The sequence below is a fragment of the Asterias rubens genome, chromosome 19 (genome assembly GCF_902459465.1).
Source record: "Asterias rubens chromosome 19, eAstRub1.3, whole genome shotgun sequence".
NCBI lineage: Eukaryota > Metazoa > Echinodermata > Asteroidea > Forcipulatida > Asteriidae > Asterias > Asterias rubens.
In genome coordinates, this window is record NC_047080.1 from 8,225,521 (window position 1) to 8,243,953 (window position 18,433).

Consider the following 18,433-nt stretch of genomic DNA (forward strand, 5'->3'; position numbering starts at 1 on the left):
CAAAGTTTTTCACATTTTTTTCAAGGGCAAAATAAATCGGTAATCAGACTTAAAGAAACTAGACACTATTGGAAATTGTCAAAGACCAGTCTTCTCACTTGGTGTATCTCAACATATGCATACAATAACAAACCTGTGAAAATTTGACCTCAAACGAGTGTCCAAGTTGCAAGATAATAACGAAAGAAAAAACACCCTTGTCACACGAAGTTGTGTGCTTTCAGATGCTTGATTTCGAGACCTCAAAGTCTAAATCTGAGGTCTCAAAACCAAATTCAGAGAAAATTACTTCTTTCTCGAAAACTATTGTACTCCAGAGGGAGCCGTTTCTCACTGTGTTTTATTCTATCAACAGCTCCCCATTACCCGTTACCAAATAAGGTTTTATGCTAATAATTATTTTGAGTAATTACCAAGAGTGTCCACTGCCTTTAAGTAGGAAGAGTATTGTGCCTGCAATTAGTGCGAGGGAGAGTTCTACCACAAAACTACGTTGAGCTTAGGAGCGGCCATTCAGAATTGTCAAAGTTTTAAAATTTAATTTTTTGTTGTTGGTAGGTGTCAAAAGAAAATAACTGAAAATCAAAGTTAAGTTTTTTTTATTTAAAAAAAAAATGCATACACTTGCAAAACACGGAAAAGAAGAAGACAAAATACCCAGCTGGCCAAGATTGCCAATTTCATTCCAAAGTGGAAGTTGTTTCAGGAAAGGTTTGCGGTAACACCATGTAATGACTATCTCTAATGAGTTGGGGTGGTTCTGAAGGGAACGTTGAAACCAACCAACAGTTCTTTGAAACCAACGGTTCTTTTCAGAACCACCCCAACTCATTAGAGATAGTCATTACATGGTGTTACGGCAAACCTTTCCTTATCGTATTTCAACCATGCAAAGTTTCAAATCCTACTTAGAAGTTGTTTGTTTAAGCCAGGAAAAGCCATAGAATATTACTGATGTTTGAGTTCTTTGACAATGGGTTCATTTGAGGCATTACTTTGTTCTTAAGTGTATTGATTATAGTATGAAGGAAGCTATTCAATATTAAACAAACAAACAAACAAACAAACAAACAAAAATCGCACAAAAAGTTGCGTAAATGGGCTGCTGGCTTGTAGGCCTATGCCTGTGTTTTGGTGAAATCAATCATTTCAAAAGTGTCATGGCCGAGCGGTTAAGAGCACAAAATTCAAGCTCTGGTGTTTCTGATCAGCAGAATGTGGGTTCGAATCCCCAGCCGTGACAATTGTGTCCTTAAGCAAGACACTTAACCATTGCTTCGTCCTTCGGATGGGACATAAAGCCATTGGTTTCATGTGTTGGTATGCTTATAACTATTTTGAATAATTACCAATAGTGTACACTGCCTTCAAAGGCAGAGGACACTATTGGTAATTATTCAAAATAATTATTAGCTTAAAACCTCACTTGGGAAAAAGTAACGGGGAGAGGTCGATAGTATAAAACATTGTGAGAAACGGCTTCCTCTGAAGTGACGTAGTTTTCGAGAAAGAAGTAATTTTCCACAAATTTGATTTTGAGACCTCAAGTTTAGAATTTGAAGTCTCAAAATCAAACATCTGAAAGTACACAACTTCGTGTGACAAAGGTGTTTTTTCTTTCATTATTATCTCGCAACTTTGATGACCAATTGAGCTCAAATTTTCACAGGATTGTTATTTTATGCATATGTTCAGATACACCAAGTGGGAAGACTTGTCTTTGGCAATTACCAATAGTGTCAAGTGCCTTTAAAGGACGGGGTGGTAAACTAAGGGGGTAGGGAGGGGCATTGCTTGGTTCCCGGGGGGGGGGGGGGATAATAACATACCAATCATCTGCTCGATCTGAGTCCTCGTAACACGGTCGCCGGTTGCAGTAAACGCCACCTGACCCTAGAAAAATAAGAAAACAAAATGTGCTTTTTGGTTAAGTGTTCAAATAATACACATTGCGTCATTAGAGTCTGGTGCCCTCATATGTTGAGGTGGACAGAGGGGTTTCTCCTGATGACGAGCAGAGTATACTATTCGAAACGTCAAGACCATAAGGGCTCTTATTAGAGCCAACACTCCGACCCACAAAAAAGTACACCTGGTTGTACCCGCAATTTTTCCTGTTTATTTATAGTTTCATTCCTAGAGGGGTTGTTTGTTGGACAAACCTGTGCAAGTTGCCAGACACATAAGGCCTGAAGGCCAATCAAGGTGTGGGCTACAATAAACTTTTTTTCCAGGGGCCGTTGCCACCTACTACTGGGGCTGAAACACGGTCACCCCCCTTACAGTCCACATACAGATGTAGGCTTGAGTATCATCCATCAGAAGCCTGGCTGGTAGAGCAGAAAGCACCACCTCCCCACTTTTACGAAGCAATTATGGTTTTAAAAGTGTCTTGCTTAAGGACATAAGTGTCACGACGGGACTCAAACCCAGACTCTGCTGATCAAACACCAAAGCTTAAATCCAGTGCTCGTAACCGCTAAGCCATAACACGGAGACATCCATATGAACATTACTGTAGTTCAGAGGCTCAAGGAGCCACAAGAGGTGCTTTGCTGTGAAACCTTTAAACCCTTCTCTTTCCCGTGAGCTTGTGGGGTGTCGTGGCGAAGCATTCTAGGACAGTGGACTCAAAGTTCTGTCCTGGTCAATCGCAACACTTGTTTCCTTGACCGAGGCACTTAATCAAAATTGCTTCTCTCCACCCAGGAGTACAAATGGGTACCGGCGAGAGCTTGGGAGTTACCTGTGATCAACTGGCATCCTGTCCAAGGGGAATAGAAATATTCTCAGTCGTTTAATGCCAAGAAAATTGGATATAAACGCCAGCCTGATGAACCATATTGGCTTGGGACAGACTTTACTTATTTCGCAGTGAGCTCTAATAACTACTGACACTCTGCAGTTGAGGAAAGCCGCAAATAAAAGCACTTGAACTAGAAACACAAGGGGTTAGCAAACCCTACACTTCTAGTTAACTTGGTCATTCGTGTGCAGATTAGGAAGTGTGGCAGAGCCATTTTAATTTGAACCAGTTCAAATCTTACTTAATGCCAGTAAAGTAGGCATCATTAAAACAAAACAACATAACTCAGAAGGGGATGTCAAACCACTGTCAAAACAGACAAAGCCCTGATGCTGCACTTTGTGCATTTCCTTCCGAGCCTGACATCAACCTGTCGACCAAAATTAATATGTCCCATCTTCGGAAGTCCAGCGAACCCTGCCGTGTATATCCTTCGAGATTAGCGTCTCTTTAATGAGCCCATCATCTAGGGAGACAAGAGTGCCCCCGCTCAAAATGAAGAGATTCATTTTGGAGATACAAAAGGGGTTTAACGACAGCCCTTCCGAGGGAAAAATCTGTGTCATCGCGGGGGTGGGATGAGAAATGTGGAACCAACTTGATCAAGGGATTAAGAAAGGGAGATTAAGGGTGAAACTTGCGGATTAGGGGAGAGGGTAGGATTAAACATCTCTGAGAGAACCCACAGACAGTCGCTGGGGCGAGGCACGCAGAAGCTTTTGAGGTTCCTACGCTATTGATGTAATCTCGGCAAGACGTGAAGATGATTGAGTACGTTTGGGGAGTAAAAAGTTGAAACAACATAAAGAGAAAACCTATTTAATCATTTTCATTTCATTTATTGATTGATTCTGGTCTTGAAGCGGAAGACTCTCAGAAAAGCGAACTTAATCACTAAACTAGCCAATGGAGAGAAGGCAATGAAGAAGTTCTAGATGTGGGAGAAAAACCCCAGAGAATTATCCAATTGTAAACATGATAGTTTTAACACTATCAAAATGCTCTTTTCAAATGTATAAAAAATTAAAAAATTCCCTCAGTGGGCAAAGGACTAATTTTGTTTGTTTGTTTCACATTTGTGCAAATAGCTTCTCAATCTGATGAGGTTGTTCTAACAAAAATAATAATAATACAGTCCCGTTTTGCCCAGTCCCGTCTTGTCAAAGACAAGCCTTCACAGTTGGTGTATCTCAACACATGCATAAAATAACTAACCTGTGAAAATTTGAGCTCAATCAGTCATCGAACTTGCGAGATAATAGCGAAAGAAAAAAACACCCATGTCACACAAAGTTCTGTGCGTTTAGATGGTTGATTTCAAGACATCAAGTTCTAAATCTGAGGTCTTGAAATCAAATTCGTGGAATATTACTTCTTTCTCGAGAACTATGGCACTTCAGAGGGAGCCGTTTCTCACAATGTTTTATACCATCAACCTCTCCCCATTACTCGTCACCAAGAAAGGTTTTATGCTAATAATTCTTTTGAGTAATTACCAAGTGTCCACTGCCTTTAAAGGCAAAGTATACCCTTGGTTTTTGGAAACGTTTGATGATTTTAAACCTATATAAATGAAGATGTACATAATAAAAACTAACATCTGAAAATTGAGATAGCACAACAAATCTGGAGCAAATATGTCGACGCAGGAAGACTAATCCCTAAATTGGAATAAATAATCTGAGAAGCATTACGTAGGAAATGCTTCTCAGATCCAAATTTTGTTACATAAAAACTGTAATTTTTATAAAATTACAATACTTGGACGTGAAATATTTGTCTTAAAATGCTTTACACTATCAAACCATGCTGTAGGCTTCTATAACCAAAGGTTTGGATTTCTCTTAAAGGGTGTATGTAACTTTTGTAGGACAAAAAACACAATGTCCACAGATTTACACTAATTTTACACAGTTTGAAAATAATGATAGTAGAAAGCTTCCCTGAAAATATTGCGCGCTGAGGTGCTGTAGTTTTTGGGAAATGAGTAAAACAATGTCATGAAAATAATTTTCGTCTCATGAGGCGAAAATTATTTTAATCCTTTTCAAACAGATTCTCATGACATTGTTTTACTCACTTCTCAAAAACTACAGCACCTCAGTAGGTAATATTTGAAGTGAAGCTTTCCACTATCATTATCTTCAAACCCTGTAAGTTTAATGTTAATCTATGGACATTTTGAAAAAGTACCCAAATCCTTTAACTTTAAGATTACCAAACACACACCTCTCCTTTAAAGGAAGCAAACATCAGCAGGTGATGACATCATTTAAGCTCTTCATAACAAGTAGGTATTACATTATTACTTAACATATTTTTTCTTCTTCTCATCTCGGCATATCCTGTGCCACATCTATAACCCTCTAAGCCCCGGCGTGAGGCATTTCATATCCGCAAGGAGGCAGCTACCGGCAAACGCGTCAACATGCACAGTCACGTTCTCTGTTGAGACCCCCCCTCGACGATTCTGAGCAGTTGTTTCTCTTAAAGCAGACGGCGCTCTCGAGAGATGGGGAAGAAACAACCTGAAATACCGTGGGTTATTGACGCAGAGTGGCAAAAGGGTACATGATTCACTAGCACATCTTGAGAGGTGTTTTCTGTGGGGAATGAGGGTCATAAACAGAAGGTGGTGGATTTCAAACGACCCACCAGCTCGCCCAGTGCTGCCGTCAATTTCACCAAACTCAATCCTAACTAATGATTATTCTTGGGGCTTAGGACAATTTAAGTTCCGTATCCGTATATGTTTGGACGAGTTTAACTCAATCCTAAGTTGGGACAAGTTACTCATCCTAACTCGAGAAAGGATTAATCCTAGCGATTCGTGAAATCGGCTGCTGGGCCCAATTTCAAGGCTCTGCTTACCGTAAGCAAAGAATCGGCGCATGCAGAAGCAGGAAATTATGTGCTAATGCTAAGCGAATTTCATGGGTTAGCAGGGAATTTTGGCTTGTGGCGTGTGTCTTCCATATTGTTAGGCATTCTACGCTTCCACAGCCAGCGCAAAAACTCGGCGCACGCACAGTAAGTGGAAAATGGTGATCGTAAGCGCAGAATTCAGCGGTAAGAATTCGGCGGTGAGGAGCTGTGTGCTGCATGCTGGACCAAGGTCACCTAAAGAGGCTTCCCGAATGTCATTTTGTAAAGATTTTTGCAAAACTACTCAACCACCAAAGTTTACTATTACCAAAGACAGCTTTTGCTCTGAGAATATCGCAGAGGATTTCTCAATCTTCAATCTAGACCAAGGTCACTCGGCAGGCTTGATACCCTATGGCCTCCCCCCCCCATTTGATTAATTGGTGGTTGGATACCCTCCGAATTCTCTTGCCCCCCACCCCCCGCCCCCCCTCTTCACCTTTCCTACCCAACCCAACTACATCAACAAAGGATACTTTGTTTGCACATTATTATTGACAATTTTTACAACATCCCAATCTTACATGCTTTTGAGACGCACTTGAAATAACCCTTAAGAAACCATTCATATACCAGCCAAGTTTCTAGAAATGTTGGAAGTGACCCCAACAAATTATGAGGTGTTTAAAAGTCAGTAAGAATACTTTTGAAAGGTAACTTACCGATAGCCCAGGGAAGTTTGTGGTGTTCAGTGAATTGAAGACCTCCTCGGCTATTTCCAAATTGCCGTAGGTGTAATTCTCTAGCTTAAGATTTTTCTGTGCCAGTCTGTTAGCAGTACTGTTGAGAAAAAAAATAACAATATTAAAAATAATAGGGTACAATTATAACACACCATGTCCATCATAAAATAATGACAATTCATTCATTCATTCATTCATTCAACAGTTTTTTTAAAATTCTATTCAATTCGCTGCCAGCAGCAGAATTACATGACCAGTTACATAGTTAAAAATTTGGAGTAAAACATAACATTACTATTTAAAATTGCCAAAATCTTACACAGAAAAACTGAGAGGGAGAAGTACTGTACACTCCTATAGGGAGGAGAACAGTAACTTAAAAATAATTAGTTAAACAAATGAGTAAAACATTACAATCAAAATACTTTGACCAAAATATCAAATCAGAGAGACTTTGTTTAGAATGATATTAGGAGGCAAAGCAAGCATAATACAACACCTTCTATATTTTTTTTAAAAAATGAAACACCGCCTACAAGGTCGGACTTTATGGTGAGAGGTACACTAACCGATATGGGCCGTCAACCCAAATCAATTGTAACCAAGACACGTTGCCACCTAAAAAACATAATAGGAGACTTTCCAACGCTAGGTGGCAGCAGACATACCGGGTAAATTTCCATTGTTTACGTAGTTCTGAACATGCGCATAATTCTGAGAACAATGGATTTACCCGGTAAGTCTGCTGCCCTCTATCGTCCCAGAAAGTCTCCCATTGGATCAATGTTGCCCCCCTTTGTAGAGGGCACCTCCATGAGGAACATTTAACTTCTACTGGAACGTTTCAAAGGGCACCAAGGCAATGACCGGGGGGGCATGGGCAAAGTGGTTATAGCCTCTGTTCCCCTACCATAAAGTATCAGGTCTGAATTCTTGTTTTCTTTTGCTCTGTAGTGGTAAAACACTGTCATATTCCCTGGGAACCAAGCAATGCCCCTCCCTACCCCCTTAGTTTACCACCCCGTCCTTTAAAGGCATTGACACTATTGGTAATTGCCAACAGAGCACGAATTGCCCGAGGGAAGCCTAACACTTAAAAAAAAAAAAAAAGGGTTGACTTTCCCCAAAGTTGACAAAACACATTTCCGCAGAATCATAAATCTGTGTTCAGGAATTTTTTTTTGTTTTTTTGGAGGGCTAATATTATTGCGAACAGACCTTTGTATCCCAAAAGTCTGCCTCAGGCTAGCCCTACACTGAAAAAGTAATATTCTTCTCTCAGTTTGCCGCAAAATATGTTGAGGGTTGAAAAACTTCTTGCAAAATCAAACTGTGAACCAGACGTGATCAATGAAATTATGGGGTGTCATGATGGCCGAGTACAACTGGGTTATGGAGAGAGCTTGGGTGTAACCTACGATGGACTGGCAACTATCAAGGGGGAATAGAAATATTATAAGTTATCACACAAGCGCGAGTGGAATACGAAAAAATTTAGCGCTTCTGTGTCCCATATCCAAGGAGGCCTTAACAAAATAAACTGAAAATAAGAATCATTAAATGATGACTCTTATTTTCAGTTTATTTATTTAGAAGGCTGAGTTGGATATGGGATGCAGACGCGCTATACTTTTTCGTATTTCACGGGCGCGCGTGTGATAACAAATTTATCTTCCAGTCTCACTTGCAACGTGCAAAATTTAAAACTTAAGAGCGTTAGTTTACGCGCACAAAGTTTAGAATGTAATTTTTGCACTGCCCGTATACGGAGCGTGACAAAATGACATTTCACAATACGCACTGTGTAATAAAAACAGCGGAAGTAGGATATAAAACAGAGCTGGTGGCATATATGTTTTTATCCCCCTAGAAGTTCAAGCTTCTGATTGGTGGATTAGCGCGTACTGGAAGGTAATGTCAGTTGTTTCATGCCAAGGAGACTGGATATAAACACCAGACTGGATGGGTAAGTCTGGGCGACTATTGCGTCTAGTGTCGAAGTCGCGACTATTAATTGCTTAGTCGAGTCACGACCACTGTTTTTCAACTACTCGGTTATCTAATCGTGCCACCACGACTACTACAAAAAGAGTCGCAACTACCTGTTAGGTGAACCGATTATGTGTCTCGTGACTATTTACGACAACAAATTTACTTACGAAACACAATCCGACATCCGTGACACAATCCGTCAATCCTTTCAGTCTGAGTGTTACTATATTGCACCTGCGGCAAACAACATGCAGCAATGCATCTTGTGAATCAAAAATTAGTTGCGACTAGTGTCGAAGTCGCGACTATTTGAGGCGGGACTAGTCGAGTAGTATACTTCACTAGTCGCCCATGCCTACTGATGGGCCATGGCTCCGGACAGACTTAAAATATTTAACAAATTTTCAAAACAAAGTTGCTCTTACTTGTTGAGAGCCAGTGCTATGGACCATATAGCGTCATACGCCAAGGGAGCCTCTGGGTAGCCCGACATATCAGTAGGATTGAGGTCGTCATTCTTGTAAAACTTCTTGAGTGCCGCACTGATGCGAGATTCATACTCGTCCGACGTCTGTGAGTTGGGAAAAGAAGAAACAAACAAAAATATAAACAATAAATAAATATAATAGACGTTAAATTTGCATCGGGATTAAACACTGATGCGTGTTAGCACTGTATACTGTACTTGAGTTCTGTGAAAAAAACACAGGCATATTACTTGGGTGGGATTCGAACACGACCTTTAATAACTTCTGTGTGAAAGGGGCTTACAAAGACCTCAGTTCAGTCCCTTTAAAATGCAACTGCGAGTATTAACCATGCCTGAGAAATTTCTACACCTGAAGTCTAGTCCTTCCGCAAGAAAAATAAACCGAAAGGTAAGGGAGTAAAACGCGACAATATGGCAAGCTCAGGATAATCCAAATACAATCTGTTTTCTTAATTTATGTTACAATTTAATTTTAGATATTAATCAAAACAACGACTGGTTTAAAGCCATTGAACACTTTCGGTAAACAGTATTGTCCAAGGCCCACACTTCGTGTATCACAACTTTTAAAAAATAACAGGAAAATCCACCCTTGTTTCCGCACGTTTCGCCGTGTCATGACATGGGTTTGAAATAAATCCGTAATTCTCGATATCGCGAATTGATATTGTTTTAATGTTTTCTCAAAAAGTAAAGCATTTCATGGAATAATATTTCAAGAGAAGTATTTCACCATTACCTTCTGTAAACCCTGTAAGTTATTTGTAAATCTGTGAACTTGTTTTCTTCTTTTCTGTACCGAAAGTGACCAATGGCTTTAAGGCAAGATATTTGTTCCTTGGGAAAAAAGTAAGAACATTTTATCGAGTACACTGGCTGACCAATGAGCACACAGCGTAGGCGTAGGCTTGAATGGACATGTCAAGCTATTTAATCACAATTTATCTGATTTTTCCATGGGCAAAAAAGAAAGAATCTGAAACAGCCGTAAGTAGAATAACATGCCTGTGGTTTGAGATAAATAAAATATTTAAAAAAAATCATATTTGATTCTGAAAATACTAATGAACAGTATTATAGACTTTGTGGAAATAGATGTATGGGGGATAAAAAAACCTTTAATGTTTCACTTAACAAAATTGACGACCCAAAATAGTGAATAAAGCAGGGGAGAAGCAACTATGACAACTGCTCACATTTTATGTTAGTTTTTTACATGCAGTGTAATTTGGTTCTCTTGAAGCTGAGAAGCGCTTCGTCCAATTTTTTAAAGACCTAGAACAAATTTGGATTATTTAATTCAAGACTTTTAAACACTTTTTAAGGATCAGCAGAAACTCAGTTAAAGGAACACGATGCCTTGGATCGGGCGAGTTGGTCTATAAAAAGCACTTGTAACCGTTTTTCATAAAATGCATATGGGTAGAAAGATGTGGTAAAAGTAGAATACAATGATCTACACAAATATGCCTCGAAATTGCGTGGTTTTCTTTTTATCTCGCCGACTAACACAGTCGGCCATTTATTGGAGTCAAATTTTTGGGTGTGATCCCTGGCTACACGGCAGTTAACGGTTGTATGGCTTCTGACTGGCACCCCCGAACAAAGATATTGACAAAATAGGGACACCGCCAATATAGGGCTAGATAGCTCAGTTGGTAGAGCGCCGGCACGTTTCCGGAGGTCGTTGGTTCGAATCCCACTCTAGTCTATTCTTTGTTCAACCCCAAAACAAAAATTTGATTAAACATGTATTTGTAGTGAGTCTGTCTTCCAAAAAATGTACTTGGGCTCCATGGGTTGCAATGTTCCAGGTGAGAAAAAAAGGGCAGTTGGGTAGTTTAATTTACGACTTTTCAAAGATCAACAGAAACTCTGGTTTAATAGTTGAAACAGAATTTGCGGAAAATCCATATTTTGTAGTGCGTGTTACTTCCAAAAATGTTTTCAGACTTCATGAGTTTTAATACGCCAGCTAGGAAGAAGAAAAAAAAACCAATAAAAAGAATCTGGCAATAATTCATCGGGCAGATCGGTGTTTTTTTTCCGAGAAGAAATAGAATTGCCGGATGTCCCTGGGAGTTGGGACCAAGCACACATCGATAACTACCTTCTTTCATGTAGCGTAGGGGTTTATTCTCAGATTTACTTTTTCCGGGTGAAATATTTATTCTGTTGTTCCGCCGCGACGCTTCCGAAGCATCTGACGTCAGGTTTCTGAGGTATTGATTCGGCCATTGACTAGGGGGGAGCAAGGAGGCTCGAGGACCCATAGTTCCCTTCAGTCCGACCCTTTGAACCAAATGTGCCCTTGTTGTTGACATTTCGTTGGGCTGGTTCACTATCTTTAAGACGCGGTAGCGCATCTTAAAGATTCCATGTCTACTCCACGGTATAAAGCACCGAGGATGTGTTAAATGTCTCTTCGAGTCTGCTGCAGGGACTTTGGTTTCATCATTTTGCCTCCTCCAATTTCCCTGATCTAAAGAACTGTCATCGACTGGAAATTTATTTTTAAAATGCTACTTCAAAAACTGTGGACAACTCTGTGTAATTCAACTTTAATTTAAGTAAACACGTCTTGTTGGGTTGCGGAGAGTAAACATTCTTACATCCGCTAGCAATGCACCTTGGGCGGCCCCGCGCCCTACAGCAGGTTCAGGAGTCAATGTAACAAAAAAAAACATAATCAGGGACATTTCCAAATTTGTTCATCTGCACATAAAAAGATTGGTTTTATTTTCAGGGAACTTTCTGCAGAATTAGGGAAAGTTGGCAGCTCTGTATAGTTGGACTGTCACAAAACCAGCACCCGACCAAAGCAACTAGAAGCAGTAAATGTGTAGTCCCTTTCATTGACGTGCACACATGAACAAACATTCATCAATACCTCAGACAGTTTCGCTATTCCTGTTGGTGGAGAGCGCGTCATGTGGGGGTGTTTAAACCTTTGATAATGACCAGTGTTTATGACCAGTTGTGAGCGGGACAGTTTCTTCATTCCTATTGGTCGAGAGCAACGGCTGGAACAGTTGTGCCACATCACGCAATACCCGCGACGCCCACAGAAATCTCCTTATAAGGAGTTGTTTACCCGAGGGCCTTACCATTTCATAGCTGGAGTGGTGTTGTGTTGAAAGAAATCATTGAACAATTATAATTTTTGCATTTATTTAACTTTTTGACCAAAAGGTGTTGATGTTTTTTGACCGAAAAGGTATTTATGAATGGGAATCAAAGTGTGTTGAATCGGTTTTCAACTAGTGGCGAACATGTGCGCTTTATAAGAAGCCACAATTATTATTATTATTATTATTATTATTATTATTATTATTATAAGATACTCTTTGAAAGAGATCTTAGAGATTTTGCCAAAATCTTTTTGGACTTTATTGGTTGTTCCAAACACTGCGACCATAGAAGCAGAGTGTATTCTTATGCTGAGATGTATGTGTGAAGGGCATGTATAGGTTGCTGTGTGATCTAATGTGATGGTATTGAATGACGTTAACTGAAGTCAAGAAAGAAGAGAATGCACCCGGTAGGAGATTATTAGTAAAGTTAAACATGAAAATGCCAGTTTGAAACATATCAGACAGGACAAAGTGATTGGTGTGATAGATAACCAAGGTTAATTCCAATTAGAGTTCCTGGCATAGTTGTCAAGGTCGATGTTCTTGGCGAGTGGTCATCGGCCGATGGCGAAGGTAGGATGCAGGGAGGATGGGAGAGTGACAGAGACCCCATAAGCAGGCGTCCATCAAACAGAGATGGAATGAGGAATGTCAGAGGTGATTTTACTGCTGTGTTTGGTGTGGGGTGAGATATAGCAGGCCTGGGCCCAATTTCATAGAGCTGCTAAGCACAAAAATTTGCTCAGCATGAAATTTCATCCGTGATCAAAACAGGATTACCAACCAAATTTCCATTTGTTGCATATTACTTGTTACTGGTAATCAGCTGTTGTTTGCTTATCCTGAAAATCATGTGGAAATTTGGTTGGTAATCCTCTTTTTTTATCAAGGCAAAAATTTCATGCTTAGCAAATTTTTGTGCTAAGCAGCTCTATGAAATTGGGCCCTGGTTGGGTCAGGCATAGTCTTGGTGCAAGACATTGTTATTCACTATTACTCAACTATTGCAATCGAGATCCACTTCTCCTCGCCACGGACATTATTATCGAATGATAGCGGGCGATGTTGGAAAACTTCCAGATCACCCCAACACACCACAGGATCGGGGGGCTTACAGAAATGCCCTCTATCGGCGGAATAGTCAGAGTGTTTGAGGCCTATGGGTTCTACCAACTCAACAAGAACGCCTTGCACCAAGACTATAAAGGTCAGGTGATGAGTAAAGGCACAGGGATGGGATGGTTTGGGGGAAATGTTCGGGGAGGGGTTATTTATTTGGGACCCTTCCAGCTACATTTCCTGACATTTTCTTGTTATAAGTTTACTTATAAGTATGAGAATCAATTCACATTTAAGTAATGTGGTTATGGAATAATATATTAGTTTTTACCCCCAGAAATGTTAATCTGAGAAGAGTTACTGACAATTATGTCTCTCAGATCGTTCAGAATTGTTGCCAATATCTCAAAAACGAGACCACCTTTTGAAATGAAATTTTCACAGTTAGTTTTATTGTATAATATCTATATTTATATAGGATTAAAACAATTAAACTGTTCCAAAAACCAAAGATATTATATACTTTCCCTTCAATATTCAAATAAAACAAATTTCAAACAAAAACTGAATTTTGATTTACAGCCATTTCTTCTTATTTCCTTTCCACTCCCGATAAAAAAACCAAAAAACTGAATGGCCTATTAGGCCTTTCATCCTTCGTAATGCCGGTGCGCTAAATAGCACTAAGCTCATCAAACGAGACTTGAAAACGAAGAACATATCTTGACTTATTATGGTTCAAAGCTTCTTTTTTTCAAGGAGAGGGAGGTGGGGAAGGGGTAAGGGAACAGGTGTCTCAGAAGATAGTTGATTCCTTATCCAGGAAAAGATATACTAATTAGGCATTCTTTGCGATTTCAATGACTTTTATCAATGACACTTATTTATGGTTAGTTGTTGTGTTTCTTTGTCAGTGGGGAGGCAAAGAAACGTCTGAGGTGCAGTTAAAGGCAGTGGACACTATTGGTAATTACTCAAAATAATTATTAGCATAAAACCTCACTTGGTAACAAGTAATGGGGAGCTTTTGATAGTATAAAACACTGTGAGAAACGGCTCCCTCTGAAGAAACATAGAAGTAATTTTCTACGAATTTGATTTCGAGACCTCAGATTTAGAATTTGAGGTCGTGAAATCAAGCATCTGAAATCACACAACTCCGCTTGACAAGGGTGTTTTTTCTTTCATTATTATTTCGCAACTTCGACGACCGATTGAGCTCAAATTTTCACAGGTTTGTTATTTTATGCATATGTTGAGATACAACAAGTGAGAAGACTGGTCTTTGACAATTACCAATAGTGTCCACTGTCTTTAAAGCAAAAATGGGAAATCTTCAGGTGGAGGTCGAGCTTAAAGCCCAATATTAACATTTATTTTTGGTTCTAAAAGCCCTTCTGTGCGATCTGGGGCGTTATTATTTGGTTTTATCTATATAAAAACAGAGAAATCACATCCCTGATAGAGTCTGTATAAGCACAAAAACTTGAGAGAAAAAAACTTGCTAAGAAGAAACCGAATACCAACCCAAATTCCATGAAGTTTACATGGAATTATGACTGGTGATAATTTTACCTCAACCTTGTCCCGGTAATATAAGGAAGAACAAGGGTCACAATTTCGAAGTGTCGCTTAAGCTAAAAAAGAAAATAGCTAAGCACAACAAAATGACGCTTATGAGTAGGCCTGGGCGACTAGTGAAATTTACTACTCGCACCTAGTCAATATATATAGCTCTATGGTAGAACCAAATAATATTCCTTTATCCTTGATGTAAATTTAACATCTATTAACTCTTTCATGCACCATTTATTTTAGTGATAAATTTATCATATGGACCTATAAATTGTTCAAATGGCCGTGCAATCTTGATGTTTTGTTTTACAACTATTTTTATGAAGGGATTCAAACCAGTAACTAGTAAACATGTGGCGCAGGAAAGAGTTAAATGAAACTTTGTCTTTGGTTTGATTTTGTGCACAAAAAACACTGCGGATGTTGAACAACAGAGAAAGGGAAGGAACAATAGAGAGTGGAGAAGAAAGAGTCCATAATTTACCAGTCTGACCTGGGTTTGTATGGAGGTGACTTGACTTGAAACAATGCAAAGTAATAATAATAATAATAATAATAATAATAATAAAACTTGTAATGCGCACATATCCACCCTGCTGGGTGTTCAAGGCGCAGTAAAACCAAAAACAAAACAAAAACAAAACACAACACAAAGAAAAAACAGACACAACAAAATTAGTCATTGAAAACCTGTGACATAAGATAAGTTTTGAGAAGAGACTTGAATTTTGCAGTACAAGATAGATGCTTTAAAGGCAGTGGACACTATTGGTAATTGTCAAAGACTAACGTTCACAGTTGGTGTATCTCAACATATGCATAAAATAACAAACCTGTGAAAACTTGAGCTCAATCGGTCATCGAACTTGTGAGATAACAATGAAAGAAAAAAACACCCTTGTCACATGAAGTTGTGTGCGTTTAGACGATTGATTTCGAGACCTCAAGTTCTAAATCTGAGGTCTCGAAATCTGTGAAAATTTGAGCTCATTTGGGAGTCGAAGTTGCGAGATATGAGTGAAATAAAAAAACACCCTTCTCACACGAAGTTGTGTGCTTTTAGATGATTGCTTTCGAGACCTCAAATTCTAAACTTGAGGTATCGAAATCAAGTTCGTGGAAAATTACTTCTTTCTCGAAAACTATGGCACTTCAGAGGGAGCCGTTTCTCACAATGTTTTATACCATCAACCTCTCCCCATTACTCGTCGCCAAGAAAGGTTTTATGTTTATAATTTTTTTGAGTATTTACCAATACTTATAGTGTCCACTGCCTTCAACACTTGTGGACAATATTTTATTCACGGTGAAAGCATTCGGACTCTTACCGCGTTTCCCGCGATACTCCAGCAAGGCTGCTGCCCAATGAGACTACTGCTGCTCTTGCGCTGTGGGCAGCCAGCTTCACGCGACAGCAGTGACCTCGCGAGGGCAGTATTGGATCGTGGACACCTGACTTATTAGGCCGCCACCACCACGACTTGACTATCTCAATGCGATTGAGGTATGAACACCTTTAGGAATTATCAAAGACCAGTCTTCTCACTTTGTGTATCCCAACATATGCATAAAATAACAAACCTGTGAAAATTTGGACTCAATTGGTCGATGAAGTTGCTAGAAGAAACGGAAGAAAAAACACCCATGTCGCACAAGTTGGTGTGTTTTCAGATGCTTGAATTCGAGCCTCAGCGTAAGTTTCGATTTCAATCCAAATATTTCAGTGAGAAATTACTTCATACTCAAAAACTACGTTACTTCTGAGAGAGCTGTTTTTCACAATGCTTTATACCATCAACAGCTCTCCATTGCTTATTACCAAGCAACTTTTATGCTAACAATTCTTTTGAGTAATTACCAATAGTGTCCAGTGCCTTTAACAACTTGTCCACAAGCCTTCGGCGCATGAAAGAGTTAATAATACATTCCCTTCAAAGGATTTGGGTACCTTTTTAAAATGTCCATAGATTTACATTAAACTTACACGGTTTGAAGATAATGATAGTGGAGAGCTTCCCTTCAAATATTACTTACTGAGGTGCTGTAGTTTTTGAGAAATGAGTAAAACAATGTCATGAAAATACGTTTGTAAATGATTAAAATAATTTTCGTCTCATGAGACAAAAATTATTTTCATGACATTGTTTTACTCATTTCCCAAAAACTACCGCACCTCAGCACGTAATATTTTCAGGGAAGCTTTCTACTATCATTATCTTCAAACTGTGTAAGTTTAGTGTAAATCTGTGGACATTGTGTTTTTTGTCCTACAAAAGTTACATACACCCTTTAATTGTGTATCAGAGCCACCCATAGGGATAAATAGTTAACATCTGCCAGGATGTATTAATCTCTTTATGATGAATCCTAAGTCCTGAGGGCTGGCTTTTTTGCATGCCTGGAATGACATGAATTCTACAAAGTTATGGCCGTCCCACAGAGTGTCATCACGATGCGTGCTCAGAGCAAACCATTTTGTCATGTCCTTGTCAGCTAGTTATTTGAAGTAAATACTGGAGCGATTCCAGCAGTTTTATGAACCATGGATGCTGCATTATAGTCCCCAAAACTTAAATGAGTTTGGGTTGAGGGGGTGGAGGGGTAGGAGGGAGTAAGTGGACTGAGTTGAAAGGGGACCTCAAGCTTAAAAAAAAAAGTCTCTTTAAGTGTCATCACGATGGAAGCTTAAAGCAAACCATTTTGTCATTTCCTTGTCAGTTAGTTATTTGAAGTAAATACTGGAGCGATTCCAGCAGTTTTATGAACCATGGATGCTGCATTATAGTCCCCAAAACTTAAATGAGTTTGGGTTGAGGGGGTGGAGGGGTAGGAGGGAGTAAGTGGACCGAGTTGAAAGGGGACCTCAAGCTTATAAAACAAAGTCTCTTTGAGTGTCATCACGATAGAAGCTTAGAGCAAACTATTTTGTCATTTCCTTGTCTGTTAATAGTTATTTGATGCAAATACTGGAGCAACTCCAGCAGTTTTACAAACCATGGGTGCTGCACTATATTTTAAAAGCTAATTACCCCAAATGAAATGAATTTAGGGAGGGGAGGTGTGAAGGGGGGGGGGGGGAGGTGGGAAGGGGGGTGTGTGGAAAAGTAGAAAAGGGGACCTCAAACTTTGAAAAATAAAACTCTCCCCGAGTGTCATCACGATGCGTGCTTAGAGCAAACAATTTAATCATTTCCTTTTGAGTTTTTATTTTTTTAAATTTTATGTAAATACTGGAGCAATTCCAGCGCTTTAAAGCCATTGGACACTTTCTGAACAGAACAAAAATTTAAAGTTCACAGATTTACAAATAACGTACAGGGTTTACAGAAGGTAATGGTGAAAGACTTCCCTTGAAATATTATTCCATGAAATGCATTACTTTTTGAGAAAACATTAAAACAATTATCAATTCTCGATATCGAGAATAACAGACTTATTTCAAACACATGTCATGACATGGCGAAACGTGCGGAAACAAGGGTGGGTTTTCCCGTTATTTTCTCCCGACTCCAACTACCGATTGAGGCTAACTTTTCACAGGTTTGTTATTTGATATATAAGTTGTGATACACGAAGTGCGAGTCTTTGGACAATACTGTTTACCGATGTTGTGCGATTGCTTTATGGCATGCAGCGACTAGAAGTAAACACAAGAGTCTGACAATCCTCTCACTATAATCAGATTTCATTGATATTTATAGAGGTTGGCACTTTCCAGGATTTCTATAATAGAACTTGGCGCAGATCCCAATTTCAATGCCACACTACA

The 18,433-nt window shown here is 39.3% G+C and overlaps 1 protein-coding gene across 1 annotated transcript in view; it reads right to left on the bottom strand.

The window, feature by feature from the left end:
• LOC117303347 (gamma-aminobutyric acid type B receptor subunit 1-like) overlaps nucleotides 1-18,433 on the bottom strand; it is a 168,969-nt gene that overhangs the window by 1,892 nt on the left and 148,644 nt on the right. Inside the window, exons 6-8 of the mRNA XM_033787513.1 lie at nucleotides 8,832-8,977; nucleotides 6,394-6,511; nucleotides 1,830-1,893 (exon numbers count right to left, since the gene is read on the bottom strand). Of these exons, the coding sequence (XP_033643404.1) occupies nucleotides 1,830-1,893; nucleotides 6,394-6,511; nucleotides 8,832-8,977 (328 nt within the window). The remainder of the gene's footprint in view (nucleotides 1-1,829; nucleotides 1,894-6,393; nucleotides 6,512-8,831; nucleotides 8,978-18,433) is intronic.